Genomic DNA, 19,282 nt, shown 5'->3' on the forward strand with positions numbered 1-19,282 from the left:
GATATTCTGGCTGGCTGTATCCCAAGGCCCGGATGCCTAAATGCTGGCTTTAATCCTTGGTAGTTAATCTTCCTTCCGTATTGACCCTTGCTCTCACTTTATAGTACCTCTGCCTCTCAGCTTACTTATCTGAGCTGGTTGTACTGGCAATGCTTGGCTTGAGGGTGTCTGCAGGTTTCTCCCAGGAGGCACATCTCTTCTCTTGGGGTAATCTTCTGAGCTAACTAAGGCTCACTTTATCAACAGGCAGGCTATCATTCTTAAAATTGTAAAATAGAAAGGATGGGCACTCATATACCTGATCCACAGAGTTAGCAAAGCGGCAGTAATTTATTGATAACAGTATATATATATATATATATATAAAAGATGACAGTATACAGATATATACAATTGTCACCATGCACAAATAATGATATATAACCCAAACAGAGCTGTAACCCCAAAATAGGTATTAAAATATAAATATGAAATAAAATGTCAAATATCAGTCCACTGATATAACTAGTAAGTGGAAAACCGGGAATACGGTCCAGCAAACTTGAATGGAACAGGGTCTGTCCAGACAGTTTATGAACTAGCGGGCTAGTTGTTCTCTGTTAGTTAAGACAGTGGCTAATACCGAATAGATCTCCACAAATAAAATGCAATTCAAAGTGGTATTAAACCAGCAAGTGAATATAGATATCAAGTGATAGCAAAACATTAAATCAAAAAGTGGTAATATGATATAACCAATAACATGGAGGTGCAATGAGTGATAATATGTGAAATAAATATAACGATATATATACAGTACAGACCAAAAGTTTGGACACACCTTCTCATTCAAAGAGTTTTCTTTATTTTCATGACTATGAAGGCATCAAAACTATGAATTAACACATGTGGAATTATATACATAACAAACTAGTGTGAAACAACTGAAAATATGTCATATTCTAGGTTCTTCAAAGTAGCCACCTTTTGCTTTGATTACTGCTTTGCACACTCTTGGCATTCTCTTGATGAGCTTCAAGAGGTAGTCCCCTGAAATGGTCTTCCAACAGTCTTGAAGGAGTTCCCAGAGATGCTTAGCACTTGTTGGCCCTTTTGCCTTCACTCTGCGGTCCAGCTCACCCCAAAACATCTCGATTGGGTTCAGGTCCGGTGACTGTGGAGGCCAGGTCATCTGGCGCAGAACCCCACCACTCTCCTTCATGGTCAAATAGCCCTTACTTTCAAAGTTTTCCAAATTTTTTGGCTGACTGACTGACCTTCATTTCTTAAAGTAATGATGGCCACTCGTTTTTCTTTACTTAGCTGCTTTTTTCTTGCCATAATACAAATTCTAACAGTCTATTCAGTAGGACTATCAGCTGTGTATCTACCTGACTTCTCCTCAATGCAACTGATGGTCCCAACCCCATTTATAAGGCAAGAAATCCCACCTATTAAACCTGACAGGGCACACCTGTGAAGTGAAAACCATTTCAGGGGACTACCTCTTGAAGCTCATCAAGAGAATGCCAAGAGTGTGCAAAGCAGTAATCAAAGCAAAAGGTGGCTACTTTGAAGAACCTAGAATATGACATATTTTCAGTTGTTTCACACTTGTTTGTTATGTCTATAATTCCACATGTGTTAATTCATAGTTTTGATGCCTTCAGTGTGAATCTACAATTTTCATAGTCATGAAAATAAAGAAAACTCTTTGAATGAGAAGGTGTGTCCAAACTTTTGGTCTGTACTGTATATAATATATATAACAGTGCTCAAATCATTTGGTGATAAAGTGTTGAATGAAATAAAGTAGAATTAAATATAAAGTGTCTCTGGAGAGTCAGCAATATTTGATGGACACTTCGTCCCACTAGTAGTTCTATTCCTAAAGCTCCTGGGAACCGACTTTATATTTCAGTGGTAAATCTTCACAGTTCCTAGGGATACACTAAGTTTCACACAGTTGCAGTCCTGCAGATATCTACTTAAGCGAGCTTTGGATTCAACAGCACCAGTGCAGTAGATACGGTAAGGTAATTATGCAGCGGTACATATAGATGCAGCAGTGTTAAATTTGTTACTCACGTACAGTCCTGCTATTACCACCGTGGCGTCCCACGTGGTGTAGATTCAGGATGGACTTGTCTTTGGGCAGCGCAATCAAAAGCTGCCTTACTGCTGAATAAACGTGTTATGCAGACTAGTATTATAATTTAGTAAGTCCGGCTGTAAATGGGAGCGCTTGCTGTGTCACGCTGCAAATCCACATTAGGTTTCCTTGATTAGAGTAGGTGTTCCACCTGTCTGGATCAGCACAGGTGGTTGGATCTCACCCGTCAATTGCTGCACTGTGTCCTTGGAAAGCGCTTTCTCAGTCCAGCAGATAAAAACAAGTTATTATAGTTGAAAGTTAGCCGGTATTTTGTTAGGTCCAATTCCTCCACGCCAGACGCGTTTCGAAGGTTATCCTCCTTCTTCCTCAGTGGCTCTGTTGGATCTGACTAACTTGCCGGCTATTTATTCATTTTTACATCCAGGAGGCTCTATGTTAAACCCGAGATGGATGTGAAAGATCTGGATTTCACAGATACAGCTTTCATATATTGCGGTATCCCTGCGATACATCTGCGGGTTTTTTAAAAACATTCATGCGTTTTTTTGTGTAATGTGATCTTGGGTCCACCGGAAACATTACTCATATCTAGTTTTTGTTGTAGCTGGTTGCATTTTGATCTTATATAAATAATTAGATCAGATATCATAATCACTTACTTAATATTACACATTCTCAAGAGCACATTTCTGCATATAATATAAAATCTACCACAATCTATAAAAATGTTGTATCATATTATAGGGTCCCTAGACATATTATTCCTTGTTTGTTTTTTATATTAACTAGTATATATGGTGATATTATATTAACTTTAGGCTTCCTTTATTTAATGATAGATTAAAAATATATTATAAATATATTAAATAGTAGGGGACATCTGTATTAGGTTTAAAAATCCATAAAATATGTAGAATAAAATATAAAATATTTTGAGGTATTATATCAACTGTTGGGTATATACCCATATATAAATATACATATTATAGTTTGAGAGTGGCACAGAGATAGTTCTAATCAGGAGACCAGCTGACCTGATTCACTTAATAGGCGACATTCTGAAGCCAGTGGGGCTCATCCCCTAAAATGTTTCGGGCAGAATGGATGGAAGGATGGTAAAGATGAATTAGGGGTGGAGACCTCCAGTCCAGGGGGGGTCATAGTGCTGCTAAACAGCCCGACTAGTACCCCCCATGGGCCAAAGGCATCCAACCCATCACAAAAACCCAAAAATTTCCAACTCGGCATTTAGCCTTGCTGGAGCCAAACTGCCGAATTCGAAAATCCTCCTAGATTCGGCCCTAGACATTCGGGCAATGTGGTTGCCTCCCCTCCAATGGCGCTCTATCTGTTCGAATGCCGCAAATGTTAGAGTTTTAGGATCTTGGTTGTGTATCAATTTAAAATGTTTGGATAGCACATGTTTTTCATATCCCTTCTTAATATTATTTATATGTTCCGCTATCCTAATTTTTAAAGGTCTTTTGGTCCTGCCAATATATTGTTTAGCACATGGGCATTCAATAACATAAATTACGTTTGAGCTGTTACATGTGAGAAGATTCTTTATCTCAATTGAAAAATTATTTTGTGTTGAGATCACTCGTAAAGTCTTTTTTGCAAAAGACGTATTTCTACAATTAATGCAGCATCCACATCTGTGGAACCCACTCCTTTTTAACCATTTATTTATGGATCCGGTTTCTCTTATCTGACTTTTAATAGATGGTGCTATCTTCAGACCCAAATTGGGGGCCTTTGTATACACTATCTCCGGTATTGGTGGGATCAAAGGACCTATGATTTTATCCTTCTGGATAAGGTGCCAATTGTTTTTAATACTTTGCTCAATTTTCTTGTGTTGTGCATTATAGGGCAGTATTATGCGGAATTTATTATCGTCAATGGGTTTGTCAACCTTCTTTTGGTTGGCTTCAAAAAACATTTTTCTATCCATTTTCCTAACCTTACACAGGGCATTTTCGACAACTGTCTCTGGATAGTCCTTTGCCAGAAATTTTTCTTTCATAGTAACAGCTTCCTCCTCAAATTCTGCCTGGCTTGTACAGTTCCTTTTTATTCTACGGAACTGACCAGTGGGTATATTCAATAGCCAGGAAGGCAAATGGCAACTAGAAAAGAGGATGAAGCTGTTCTTCGCTACCTTTTTCTGGAAAGTGGTACATATATAGTGGTCCATCTGGGTAGTGATCCGTATATCGAGAAATTCTGTATATTCCTGATTTATGTTAGAGGAAAAATTGACATTGTATTTATTCTTATTGATTTCTTCTAAGAAGGTGTGGAGGCTAAATATATCCCCCTGCCAGACAAAAATAATATCATCAATATAGCGCTGCCAGAGCACCAGATCCGACCCCAGCCAGGGTAAGATGGTCTCCTGTTCCCATTGTGCCATGAATAAATTGGCATAGCTGGGGGCGAATCTGGTGCCCATGGCAGTACCCTTAGTCTGGAGGTAATAAGCCCCCTCAAAAAAGAAATAATTATGCGTTAATATATATTTCACACCCTCTGCCAAGAAATCAATTTGTCTCTCTTTAAGGTTTCCATAGTTCCTCAACTGTAGTTTGATACTGTTTGTGCCCTGTTCGTGGTCAATCACGGTATAGAGGGATTGAACATCCAAAGTCCCTATAAGCCAATGTGGCTCCACCCTCAGATTTTCCAAAATCTGGACAATCTGTGTAGTGTCTTTAAGATAAGATGGAGTATTCTTCACCGTTGGCTGAATTAGTTGGTCTATGTATTGGGACAAATTGGATGACAAAGACTCTATACCCGAGATTATAGGGCGACCTGGTGGATCTAGCATACTTTTATGTATCTTAGGCAGGCAGTAGAACACGGGTAGCTTTTGCTGTGTCCCTAAGATAAAATCAGATTCCTGTTTAGAAAGTAGTCCTTCCTCCAGTCCTTTATTACAGTATTGATTCAGTATTTCTGAGAATTCCTCTGTTGGATCCTTCCTCAGTCTCCTATATGTTGTTATATCTGCAAGTTGTCTCAGACACTCTGCATTATATTTAGTGGTTTCTAGGAGAACAATAGCTCCGCCTTTGTCGGCGGGGCAAATAGTAAGATTATTTAATTTTTGTAGTTCCTTAATTGCTTTAATCTCCTGTATGGTCAAATTGTTTCTCCTCAACTGTTTGTCAGATACCTTCCTCAGATCTGTCTCTATATTTCTTCTAAAAGTGGCTATCTCTGCGCCAATCTCCTGTCTTGGAAATTTTTTTGATTTTGGTTTCAAGACAGTATGTTGGACCTCTCCATCCACATACTCATCTGTATTTGTTAGTATCGGATTTTTCAAAAAATATTTTTTCAAAGAGAGTTTCCTCACAAATTTTTCTATACCCACATACGTATCAAATTTATTCAGTTTCGCTGTAGGTGCAAATTTAAGACCCCTGTTCAGTAGTCTTGTCTGAGAATCGGTCAAGACGACCGAACTGAGGTTCACTATAGCTTCTGAATTTATTGTCTGTGTCTGTTGTAAGTCCCTCTTTTTTCTTTGGGATCTTCGTATCTTTCTTTTGGGTCTGAATTGTGTTGATGTCTGTGGGTTCCGTCTCTCAGATGTCTGGGTGTATATTGCTGCCTGTGATTCTGTGGAGGGCGGGTCCTCTGTTGTGGCTCGTAATCGTCTAATTAATGATTGGGCCTGTTCCTCAGATTGTACGTGTGTGGTTGGTCTCTTATTGGTGATCGTGATCTGTGTCTGATTCTCGTATTGTGACATGCTACTGTCTGTTGATGTTGGACATATGTGTCGATTGGTGTCTGTGATCTCTGTCTGTTCCTTGTCTTGTGGTGGGGTGGAGTTCTGTCTAAAAAATGGTTATCATTTAATGCCTCAAATCTATTGTTCACTGGTATATTGTATCTGGGGGGATGGGTATCACTATTTAAATGGCCCAAAGGTCTAATATTTAGATCTCCCTCTTGCGAGTTATTTCTATATTTATGTACCTCCATTGGTTTGGCATTAAATCTATGTTTTTTTGTTTTTTTATATATTATTTCTGACTCCATTTTATCCAAACTCCTACATAGACGTGTCTGCCACATAGCCAATTCCTCATTGGCTGGTAATTTTTCAACCATAGTTTTGATTTGGTTTATTCTCTCAGTTAACTCTTCCAATATTTTACATCTCCTTTTTATAATAAGTTGTGTCAACATTATTGATTGGGAGAAAAGCAATGCTTCCCACTCCTTATTAAATTCTTCATTGCAAAGGTCCTGTGCAGGTATCTTAGATATCATTAGTCCCTTAGGGATTTTCTTATCTTCAATGCATAATTTCAGCGACTTGATTTCCCACTGCTGTCTAAGTTGTTTTAGCAGCAGTGGTTCAAGTTCCCTGAAAATCTCTTCTATCGATTTCTCACCTCCAGTAGCATTTAGATCGTATGTAGTTAGATCATCAAACCTATAGGTTTCAACTTTAAGTCGCTTGCTTTCTATGTGGTTCCAGATATCGATCATTGAATCAGAGGGAGCTCTGTCCTAAATAGGTACGTTATTTGATAAGTAGAAAAAAGGTAAAGGACGGCTCACCTCTGGCTCTAGATGGCAAGGTGCACCAACCAGATGTCGTACCCTGATCACCAAAGAACAATTGTAAAATAGAACGGATGGGCACTCATATACCTGATCCACAGAGTTAGCAAAGCGACAGGAATTTATTGATAACAGTATATATATATATATATATATATATATGTATAAAAGATGACAGTATACAGATATATACAATTGTCACCATGCACAAATAATGATATATAACCCAAACAGAGCTGTAACCCCAAAATAGGTATTAAAATATAAATATAAAATAAAATGTCAAATATCAGTTCACTGATATAACTAGTGAGTGGAAAACCGGGAATACGGTCCAGCAAACTTGAATGGAACAGGGTCTGTCCAGACAGTGTATGAACTAGCGGGCTAGTTGTCCTCTGTTAGTTAAGACAGTGGCTAATACCGAATAGATCTCCACAAATAAAATGCAATTCAAAGTGATATTAAACCAGCAAGTGAATATAGATATCAAGTGATAGCAAAACATTAAATTAAAAAGTGGTAATATGATATAACCAATAACATGGAGGTGCAATGAGTGATAATATGTGAAATAAATATAACGAGATATATATATAATATATATAACAGTGCTCAAATCATTTGGTGATAAAGTGTTGAATGAAATAAAGTAGAATTAAATATAAAGTGTCTCTGGAGAGTCGACAATATTTGATGGACACTTCGTCCGACTAGTAGTTCTATTCCTAAAGCTCAGTCTTTCTGTGGTGTTAAAGCAGGTCTCCTGGGAACCGACTTTATATTTCAGTGGTAAATCTTCACAGTTCCTACACTAAGTTTCACACAGTTGCAGTCCTGCAGATATCTACTTAAGCAAGCTTTGGATTCAACAGCACCAGTGCAGTAGATACGGTAAGGTAATTATGCAGCGGTACATATAGATGCAGCAGTGTTAAATTTGTTACTCGCGTACAGTCCTGCTATTACCACCGTGGCGTCCCACGTGGTGTAGATTCAGGATGGACTTGTCTTTGGGCAGCGCAATCAAAAGCTGCCTTACTGCTGAATAAACGTGTTATGCAGACTAGTATTATAATTTAGTAAGTCCGGCTGTAAATGGGAGCGCTTGCTGTGTCACGCTGCAAATCCACATTAGGTTTCCTTGATTAGAGTAGGTGTTCCACCTGTCTGGATCAGCACAGGTGGTTGGATCTCACCCGTCAATTGCTGCACTGTGTCCTTGGAAAGCGCTTTCTCAGTCCAGCAGATAAAAACAAGTTATTATAGTTGAAAGTTAGCCGGTATTTTGTTAGGTCCAATTCCTCCACGCCAGACGCGTTTCGAAGGTTATCCTCCTTCTTCCTCAGTGGCTCTGTTGGATCTGACTAACTTGCCGGCTATTTATTCATTTTTACATCCAGGAGGCTCTATGTTAAACCCGAGATGGATGTGAAAGATCTGGATTTCACAGATACAGCTTTCATATATTGCGGTATCCCTGCGATACATCTGCGGGTTTTTTAAAAACATTCATGCGTTTTTTTGTGTAATGTGATCTTGGGTCCACCGGAAACATTACTCATATCTAGTTTTTGTTGTAGCTGGTTGCATTTTGATCTTATATAAATAATTAGATCAGATATCATAATCACTTACTTAATATTACACATTCTCAAGAGCACATTTCTGCATATAATATAAAATCTACCACAATCTATAAAAATGTTGTATCATATTATAGGGTCCCTAGACATATTATTCCTTGTTTGTTTTTTATATTAACTAGTATATATGGTGATATTATATTAACTTTAGGCTTCCTTTATTTAATGATAGATTAAAAATATATTATAAATATATTAAATAGTAGGGGACATCTGTATTAGGTTTAAAAATTCATAAAATATGTAGAATAAAATATAAAATATTTTGAGGTATTATATCAACTGTTGGGTATATACCCATATATAAATATACATATTATAGTTTGAGAGTGGCACAGAGATAGTTCTAATCAGGAGACCAGCTGACCTGATTCACTTAATAGGCGGCATTCTGAAGCCAGTGGGGCTCATCCCCTAAAATGTTTCGGGCAGAATGGATGGAAGGATGGTAAAGATGACTCCTCCCTGTCTGGGCCTGAACATTTATACTAGGGGCTCCCTATCTCCCTCTAGTGTCTAGGATGCTACACTACACCCTCATAGGCCTGCTATGCATGTCACAGGGGAACAATTTACACAAAAGCACATAGAAAATACATTAAAGTACATGGTTAAATATAATATCACTGTCCCTTAGGAGTAAGAGTAACACGTGACCCAATTGACCCTTGTGTAGTGCCCACCCCTACCTAGTGGGACACTACACTTGCTGTCACCACATTTTTTTTATATCCGGATGCTGAGAACTATACTGTTATATTACTTGCCCCCTCCCCAACTAACAATTTTGCTCCAATCTTGTCATTTTCCAGTATGGCAATCCATCTCCTCTTCTCACTTCTGTACATATGGAAGCTTGGAGTCTGCCCAGGGGATGTTCATATAGGGAGGAAAGAAGTCTTATTGGAGGTGTAGATAGCCTACCTACAGTAGGCTGTAGATGCTGGGGATTTCAAACTTGGGAGGACAGATTGTAAAAAGAAGGAAAATTCGGTGAATCTAATATATTCAGTTAGGGTTAGGGCTTATTCAGATGAACATCAGGAAACTCATCCATGTTTCAGACGGTAAACACGGACGGGTATTTAAACAGATCACTCACTGATGGTGAACGTTTGCTATCTGTTTTTCTCACAGACCCATTCCTGTGAGTCTTGTAGGATAATTGGATCTCGAAGATGCATGTTTCTCAGCTTGGACCAATGCTTTATGCGGATAACTGGAAGTCAGTAATAAATGTATCAATTACTGGCAGCAAGCAAAGCAATTCAAACACAAAATAAATTATATAATTAGTAAGCGTCTATACCCAGTAAATACTATATTCTGTTTATAGAAATTCTATCTCTCTGCTGTACAATCATTTGCTGATCCTTACCTAATAGTGACATATGACTAAGGGTACTTTCACACTAGCGTTGTTTGAATCGCCCACCGGATCCGGAAAAACTTGTGAAAACGGATTAGATTCTGATCACAATGAAAAAATGCAATGGAAAAAACGGATCCGCCATTTATGGACTTTAACCTTTTTTGAAAATTTTTTGGGTTTAACATGCAAAAGCCGGATCCGGTTTGACGGAACACACGGCGCCGGATCCGGCATTATTTCAAGTCAATGGGAAAAACAGCGTTTAGTCAAAGTGTTCCGGATTTTTGGCCGGAGGTAAAAATACAACATGCTACGGTTTTCTGAAAAGCCTGATTAGTAAAAAAGACTGAACTGGATGCATCCTGATGCCTCCTGAACGGATTGCTCTCCATTCAGAATGCATGGGGATAAAACTGATCAGTTCTTTTCCGGATTTGAGCCCCTAGGACTGAACTCAGCGCCTGAAAAGAAAAACGCTAGTGTGAAAGTACCCTAATCTGAAGGGTGGAGTGACCGCATAGTAATGTCCATGTTTCCATTACAGGAAGAAGTGCCAGCTATGCAACGCGGTGCTACCTGTGATCAGTACTGTGATCATGGCTCTCAGCCACACTGCTGGTTATTTTGAAATGGTTGTCGCTGCGCGTTTCCTTGCTGGATTTTACGCAGGTTTGTGCTAAATCAAGCTATTTCATGATTTCTGTAAAAAGTATGAAAAAGCAACAATGAGAATATAAGAAATCTGCAATGCACAGATCATAGGCACAAGTATTTTAAGCATTCATAATCATAATGGTTGTCCCCATGCTGCCATAACTATTATTTTCACAATAGTGGCATCCATGTGCTGTACCATTATTTCCCTGTTCTCATTACAAATCTGTAATTTTGTATTTGTGGCATATTGGGCATATTTATTATATACAATCCATTGGGGTATTTCTATCCGCTCAACAGCTGCTGCTCTGGTCCATGCTACAGTTCTCCCCGCTGTTCAGGGAGAGACAGGGATGGCCCATGTTGCATGGCTGTTCCTTTAAGGTTGCTCTGCTGACCAGTCCAACTCTAGCTGGTTGGCCAGTGAGAGACTTGGGACATCGAGCCATTCAGGGCTCTGGCTTGGTGTCCTATCAGAGGTGTAGGGAGGGGATATAAACCAGTCACTGACACTAGGTCAATGCCCATAATTGTGTATCATGTCCTGGCCTTAGGTTGTGTTTCTGTGCTTTGTTTCTGTATGCTATACCTGCTCGTATACCCTCTGTGCTGACTTTGGCTACTTCCACCGATTAAAGATGTTTTCCGGGAGTTTCTATCCTCTGGATAGGTCATCCGTATCTGATTGGTGGGGGTCCGACACCAGGGCTCTCTGACGATCAGCTGTTTGAAAAGGCAACAGCGTTGACAGTAGTGCTGTGGCCTTCTCCAGTTTTCCTAGGCCATGTGATGTCACGTTTATCGGTCACATGGCCTAGGCGCAGCTCATCCCCATTGAAGTGAAAGGGCCACTGTGCTTGGTAAACTGCGAGAAGGCCATGGTGCTACTGTAGTGCTGGTGCCTTTTCGAAAAGCTGATTGGTAGGGGTCCAGTTGTTATACCCCCCCACCCCCAGATTAGATACTGAGGGCTACTTTCTACTGTTGTGGCTAAATCTGTACTCTACAGCTTTGGCTTTGGCTTTGGCTTATTCTACTAATTAACCTCTTGTCTACTGATATAGCTATATCTGTCAACTGGCTCTAGCTTGTTTTCTTTTCTTTTCTGATTTCCATTGATTATCTGGTTAGGTCTGTGACGTACAAACTTGCACCTGTTTTCTTTCACTTTAATCCACAGACACTACCTGGGTCCCTAGCACCCAAGTCTATTCTTGCAGTGGGCTCTGGTAAATATCTAGGGGTAGCTGTGGTCTGGTACCCGGAGCAGTGTATGATGTGTTTGTTGGCTGTGGTTCTGGTCAGGGATCTCTGGAGTAAACATTACAATATTTTTGGTAATCATGCATATTAAAAAGTCTACATTGCCTGTAGTATCATGTACAATCTATTGTCTTTTTTCCTTTCAGGTTTGGGGATTAATATTCATGCACAATATGCTGGAGAAACTGCGCCTCGAAAATTTCGTGGTTTCATCAATGCAACTGGACCCTTGTTTGTAACTCTGGGCAAACTTTGTGGACAAATTGTAGGACTCAGGTAAGTACCGGGGTCCCTACATACATCGATTTTGTCTGGCATATTTACATCACTAAAAAAGGCTTAGAAATTGCTCATGCTCACATGCAGATGTAAGGTACCTTTTTTAGAAGTGTTCTTTATAATAATTTAAACCATAATTTTTTTTCTAGTGCTATTTTCCTTAATAGAGAAAGATATGTCAAATGACAGATAAAATTGCAAAAACTTCAACATGCATCTTTAAGATGCATTTTATTAAAAAAGAAAATGTCAGGGACGCAAAAACACCACTTTAACAAAAATGCCAGTGGAATAAAACACTTTTGTGTCTTACTTTTCATATTTCCTTATTGACCTTTAGCTAATATCTAAAGCAGGATTTTTTACCCATCTCTAGTCTGGTGGCATTCTTCAAGGACGCAGGAGTGTAAGAGCGTGGTATCTTGAACTGTTCCAATGCCTGGAGGGACTGCTTCCAGGATTCCCACCATTGTTGTTTCTCCTTGGTTAAAGGGGTATCCCAGTCAGTGTTCTCTGTAGTGAGTTGTCTGAGTAATATCTTACCCTGAATAGTAAAGGGTGCTATGAATCCCAAAGGGTCGTAGATACTGCTCACTACAGACAGTACTCCTCTTTTTGTGAAGGGCTTGTCACAAGTTGATGTTTGAAATGTGAACGTGTCTTGCTTAACATCCCACAGCAATCCAAGGTTGCGTTGTGTGAGGGAAAGGTTAGACTCTGGTTGGAATTCCTTGGCACTGACTGCATGATCATCGGAAGGAAATGCTCCCATTACCTTATTGCTGTTGGAGATGATTTTGTGTAGTCTGAGGTTGGCAGTGGCGAGCATGTTCTGGTGAGAAGGTTAATGGCCTCTTCTTCCGTAGGTAGGGACTTAAGAGCGCCATCCACATAGAAGTTCTTTTCCACAAACTGACGTGCATCCGTCCCAAACTCCTGTTCGCCTTCTTGGGCAGTTTTTCTCAGTTCATAAATGGCAACTGCTGGGGAAGGGCTATTGCCGAACACGTGAACTTTCATCTGATAGTCTATGACCTCGTTGTTGACATCATTATTGCGATACCATCGGAACCTGAGGAAGTTTCAGTTATCTTCATGGACGATGAAACAATGAACCATTTGCTGAATGTCGGCCATAATGGCAATTGGCTCTTGTCTAAAGCGGAGTAGGACTCCCAAGAGGTTGTTGTTCAGATTGGGTCCAGAGAGAAGATTGTCATTGAGAGAAACGCCTTCATGGCGAGCGCTTGAGTCAAAGACCACTCTAATCTGGTCAGGCTTACGAGGATGATAGACACCAAAACACGGTAGGTACCAGCATTCTTCTCCTTGTATAAGAGGGGGTGCAGGTTCAGCATGATCTCTCTCAAACACCTTCTGCATAAAGTCAACAAAATGTTTCTTCATCTCCGGTTTCCGATTCAGGTTGCTCTCTAAAGAGATGAACCGTGACTCTGCGTGTTGTCTATTATTTGGAATTCTCTTCCTTGGAGTGCGAAATGGTAGCGGCGCCACCCAGCTGTTAGAATCATCTTGATAGAACTCTTTACTCATGGTTCTCAAGAATTCCTTGTCTTCCATTGTGGCTGCTAACTCATTGTCTTTTGTGGTTACTTCAAACACTGTGTTACCAATGTTGTCATCCCGAAAGATAAATGCTTTCCTATCATCGAGTATGATGCGCTTTGGCGTACCTTTGACACACAATCTTTCTTTCACACTATAGTGATGTTGTTGTCTTGGAAAGCAAGTAGTGCGTCCATTGGGCAGGACATGAGTTTTAAAGGAAGAAACCGAGAGTGGTTTCCTGGCGTTGCTACGACAGACGTTGCCAATAATAACCTTGCCTAGATCCAGATCCTGGGCGTAAGGTGCATCATGTGGGCTATTGATTTGATGGCGCACCTTGTGCACCCTTAGGATGTCTCTCCCGAGTAGCAACAGGATATCAGCATTCTCATCAAAGGCTGGTATTTGATCAGCTATGTCTTTTAAGTGAGTATGGTGCTTGGCAGCTTCAGGAGTGGGGATCTCATCCTTGTTAGTTGGGATCTGATCACACTCAATGATAGTAGGCAAGGGTATTTCCAATTTACCGTTGAGAGGAGTAACTACAAGGTCACTGGCTCTTCTACCCCAGACTTCTGTAATCCCTGCACAAGTACCTAGGGTATAAGGTAGAGCACTCCCTGCTATGCCTAAGAGATCAAAGAACCTTGTACTTGCGAGAGATCGGTTACTCTGGTCGTCGAGAATGGTATACAGTCTTACGGCCCGTTCAGGTTTGCCCTTTGCGTATACGCGAACCAAGCATATCTTAGCGCAGGATTTCCCACAAAGTCCTTCCCCACAGACTTCAGTGCATGTTGACAACACTGGGGTGGAGGTTGCTGTTTGTTCAGCGTGCTCCCCGCCAAGCTTTGCCCTGGGGGGGATGTCTGTGGATGGAGTAGAGCTGTGTTGGTACAGATGAAGGGCTTGAACGTAGTTGTCACTACTGCATTCTATGCACTTAATGATGGCCTTACAGTCTTTTGCCAGGTGTTCTGTGGAAGCACAGCATCTGAAAAAAACTCCAAATTCCTTTAAAAGTTCCTTGCGTTCCTGTAGAGGTTTCTTCCTGAAACCGATGGACTTCTTAAGTGGGTGTGGCTTGTTATGTATGGGACATTGTCTATTCGGATCCTCAAGTTTCTTGTTTTGTCCAGTCTTCGGAAGAACCATAGCAGGTGCAGGTTGAACATCAGTCCTTTTCACTGACACTGGACCCCTGCGGTCTCTGTGCGTTATGCGTGTGTTTGCAAGTCCTGGAGAAGGTGGACTAAGAGGGTTACAGTCACCGTAGAAGAAACTTGGATCATTCTTAGAGTCGGCAATTTCTTTTATGAAGGTACAGAAGTAGGAAAAGGGAGGAAAGGCTACTCCATACCTTTTCTTGTAAGTAGATCCTTGACTAACCCATTTTTCTTGGGTGCCATATGGTAGCTTAAGGACAATAGGGTTGATGCCACGAGGGGTGTCAAGGTAACTAAGACCGGGTAGGTGGGTGTCAGCCTTAGCTAGTTGAAGCTCTAGTAGAAGATCACTAAAGTTCTTGAAGCTTTAGATTGTCTTTAGCTGTAATCCTTGGGAAGCCTTGCAACCTTTTGAGTAAGGCATCTTCGATGGCCTCAGAGCTGCCAAAGCTACGTTCAAGGCTGTCCCAAGCTGCGTCGAGACCTGCAGCAGGATTGGAAATGTAAACGGATTTAAGTCTCTTGATACGTTCAGCTGACTGAGGACCTAGCCACCTGATGAGTAGATCCAATTCTTCTGCAACAGTGATATCTAATTCGCTGATTGTTGCTTTAAAGGTGATTTTCCAGCCTCTGTAATTTTCAGGTTTGTCATCAAACATGGTGAGGCCCGTCCTAGTGAGTTCTCTGAGAAGGATGTACTTGGCAAACTGCGACATGTCTATGTTGTCAGACTTTGGGTATACAATTGCAGGCGGAACAACGTTAGTTGCAGTAGCTGATACACAACGTTAAGTGACTTGGGAACATAAGATGGTGCTGAGGCGTTTAACACTGGAGCTGGTGTACGGTCCAAAGGTGTGTTGGTTTGTAGCCACATAATAGTGGATTAGTTAGAGGGTGGCAGGTTAGTGCGATAGTGTGGTAGGTCATTTCTATTTGTACCCGTTTCTGCCACTTGAGAAGGTGTAATAGATGTAGAGACAACACCTTGGTTGAGTTCTTTGGCTGCTATGACAGAGTGATGGAGTTTTGATGAGGTCTGTGACAACACCACTGATGCATAAGATATAACAGAGTGATGACTACTGACACTTCTTTCATTGTCACTTACAGCCTGCTCTAAGACTCTTAGTCTTGCCATGTCTTTGGCGTGCTCACATTGTTTTTCTAAGACTTCTCTTTCTGCTCTCTTCTTTGCAGCCTCAGCTTCCTTCTGTGCAGCCTCAGCTTCCATTTCCGCTTTCTTCTGTGCAGCCTCAGCTTCCATTTCCGTTTTCTTCTGTGCAGCCTCAGCTTCCATTTCTGCTTTCTTCTGTGCAGCCTCAGCTTCCATTTCCACTTTCTTCTGTGCAGCCTCAGCTTCCATTTCCGCTTTCTTCTGGGCGAAAACTGCCTGGATTTTAGAAGCTTCTGCATCAGCGCGGGCTTTGATGAGTCGTTGGCTGAGAGTAGAAGATGTTGATCTTAAGGATTTGGAAGATCGTTTGGAGTGCTTAGAAGTTGTGGAGAGATGGGATCTAGATTCATGGAGATGTGCGATTTTTACATCTGTTTTTGTCCTTGTTTGTATTACTAGATCGTCTCTTTCAAGATTGAGCTCATTCAATTCCTGTAATTCTTTTAAGGAATTTTCTGTGTTGTACCACTTTAAGAGATCGGCATATTTAGTAGTTCTCATAGGTAGCATTCAACTGCTTAACAGCGCCCTCTAGGTGCAATACCTTATGAGTTGGTTGAGACAGAGCTGACATGCATTCAATAGTTTTAGACCATGAGTGGCTGATGTTCTGCAGCAGTTCTTCTTTGTCAGCCTCATAGTTCTCTTGGACTTTCCAGGTCGGCTTCACTAAACGTTTTGTTTTTGTTTTATGTGGCCTTGAGGATCTGACTCCTGATCTGTTGGAAGTTCAGGTTCTTTCTGTGTATTAGGTTCCTCAGATTGTACATTGCCTTGCTGGTGCATTGTGATAACAAGCAGAGGGTTAAATCACAAGGTATATGTTTGCATAGAAATGTATCAATCTTCTGGCTCTGGGAGAGGGTTTCCTAGGCAACCAGTGGGAGGGGGAGTCAGAGAGAAGTTTAGCAATGGCTGCTGCAAATTTAGTTTTGATTGCATACAGAGCTTAGATTGACTTGCAGGCAGAATGCATGTGACAATACAGACAGTCTAGGAGCTGATTAAATAACAGTTGCATGAACAGTTTCTTCAATAATCTGTGCAGAAAACTGATGAATCTTATGCTGAGATTTACTTGCTGGCTGGAGTATACAGGCTTGTTCATATATTCTGCTATATTCCAGTGTCCATATACATCTCACTATACATGCATAGCAAGCAAGGATCCTTTGAAAGATATTTTAAAGATCTTGTAAGATCCCTTCACTGATTTTTTTGACTGTTCTGCCTCGCCAGTCTAAGCATTACAATGTGATCTCTGAACTTACAGTTCTACTGAGATGGCGATAACCATAATCTTAGGTGAATTGGCTGACAGTGACTCGATCCAAACGACACCTTGTAGATCGTGAAGAAGTTTATTCCAAACTGTGCAGATCATACACAGATGAACAAATGGATAGGTCAAAAGATCATGCTGTGAGCAGCTAACAGGAGTAAGTAGCTGAGATGAGGGGTGAAGCCAGAATGAAAAAGAGGGGAGGAGACAAGAGAGAGAGCAGAAGCTAGGGGAAGAGAGAAGGGACACACATAATGAAAAGGCAATCCATGCATGTGTAACATGATAGACCACGTGGATGATCCAGAGGAGGCATGGGAGAAAGTCATGTGGTCAGATGAGACCAAAGTAGAACTTTTTGGTCTAAACTTCACTCGTCGTGTTTGGAAAAAGAAGGATTAGTTGCATCCCAAGAACACCATCCCTACTGTGAAGCATGGGGGTAGTAACATCATGCTTTGGGGGTGCTTTTCTGCGAAGGGGACAGGACAAGTGCACTGTATTAAGGAGAGGATGAATGGGGCCATTTATTGTGAGATTTTGAGCAACAATCTACTTCCCTCAGTCAGAGCATTGAAGATGGGTTGTGGCTAGGTCTTCCAACATGACAACGACCCGAAGCACACAGCCAGGATAACCAAGGAGTGGCTCCGTAAGAAGCATATCAAGGTTCTGCAGTCGTCTAGCCAGTCTCCAGACCTAAATCCAATAGAACATCTTTGGAGGGAGCTGAAACTCTGTGTTGCTCAGCGACAGCCCTGAAACCTGACAGATCTAGAGCAGATCTTTGTGGAGGAGTGGGCCAAAATCCCTGTTGCAGTGTGTGCAAACCTGGTCAAGAACTACAGGAAACATTTGACCTCTGTAATAGCAAACAAAGGCTTCTGTACCAAATATTAACACTGATTTTCTCAAGTGTTCAAATACTTATGTTCAGCAGTGCAAGACAAATAAATTCTTTAAAAATCATACAATGTGATTTCCTGTTTTTTTTTATATTTTTATTCTGTCTCTCAGAGTGGGAATGCACCTACAATGTGAATTTCAGACCCCTCTATGATTTCTAAGTGGGAGAACTTGCAAAATTGCAGGGTGTTCAAATACTTCTGTTCCTCACTGTATATATATATATATATATATATATATAGTACAGACCAAAAGTTTGGACACACCTTCTTATTCAAAGAGTTTTCTTTATTTTCATGACTATGAAGGCATCAAAACTATGAATTAACACATGTTTTGGAATTATATATATAACAAACAAGTATGAAACAACTGAAAATATGTCATATTCTAGGTTCTTCAAAGTAGCCACCTTTTGCTTTGATTACTGCTTTGCACACTCTTGGCATTCTCTTGATGAGCTTCAAGAGGTCGTCCCCTGAAATGGTCTTCCAACAGTCTTGAAGGAGTTCCCAGAGATGCTTAGCACTTGTTGGCCCTTTTGCCTTCACTCTGCGATCAAGCTCACCCCAAAACATCTCGATTGGGTTCAGGTCCGGTGACTGTGGAGGCCAGGTCATCTGGCGCAGCACCCCATCACTCTCCTTCATGGTCAAATAGCCCTTACTTTCAAAGTTTTCCCAATTTTTCGGCTGACTCACTGACCTTCATTTCTTAAAGTAATGATGGCCACTCGTTTTGCTTTACTTAGCTGCTTTTTTCTTGCCATAATACCAATTCTAACAGTCTATTCAGTAGGACTATCAGCTGTGTATCCATCTGACTTCTCCTCAACGCAACTGATGGTCCCAACCCCATTTATAAGGCAAGAAATCCCACTTATTAAACCTGACAGGGCACACCTGTGAAGTGAAAACCATTTCAGGGGACTACCTCTTGAAGCTCATCAAGAGAATGCCAAGAGTGTGCAAAGCAGTAATCAAAACAAAAGGTGGCTACTTTGAAGAACCTAGAATATGACATATTTTCAGTTGTTTCACACTTGTTTGTTATGTATATAATTCCACATGTGTTAATTCATAGTTTTGATGCCTTCAGTGTGAATCTACAATTTTCATAGTCATGAAAATAAAGAAAACTCTTTGAATGAGAAGGTGTGTTCAAACTTTTGGTCTGTACTGTATATATAAATAATATTATCCTGTGTTAACTATATGATGATGATTGTAACTGGATAGAATATATACACATTATTACAACCAATATCTAGGTGTGAA

The 19,282-nt window shown here is 40.6% G+C and overlaps 1 protein-coding gene across 1 annotated transcript in view; it reads left to right on the top strand.

Moving 5' to 3' along the window:
- Window positions 1–19,282, top strand: part of LOC120988736 (solute carrier family 2, facilitated glucose transporter member 9-like) — a 73,889-nt gene that overhangs the window by 12,846 nt on the left and 41,761 nt on the right. The window contains exons 4-5 of the mRNA XM_040416384.1: window positions 10,248–10,372; window positions 11,770–11,899. Coding sequence (XP_040272318.1) covers window positions 10,248–10,372; window positions 11,770–11,899 — 255 coding nt within the window. The remainder of the gene's footprint in view (window positions 1–10,247; window positions 10,373–11,769; window positions 11,900–19,282) is intronic.

This window comes from Bufo bufo, chromosome 2 (assembly GCF_905171765.1).
Source record: "Bufo bufo chromosome 2, aBufBuf1.1, whole genome shotgun sequence".
Taxonomy (NCBI): domain Eukaryota; kingdom Metazoa; phylum Chordata; class Amphibia; order Anura; family Bufonidae; genus Bufo; species Bufo bufo.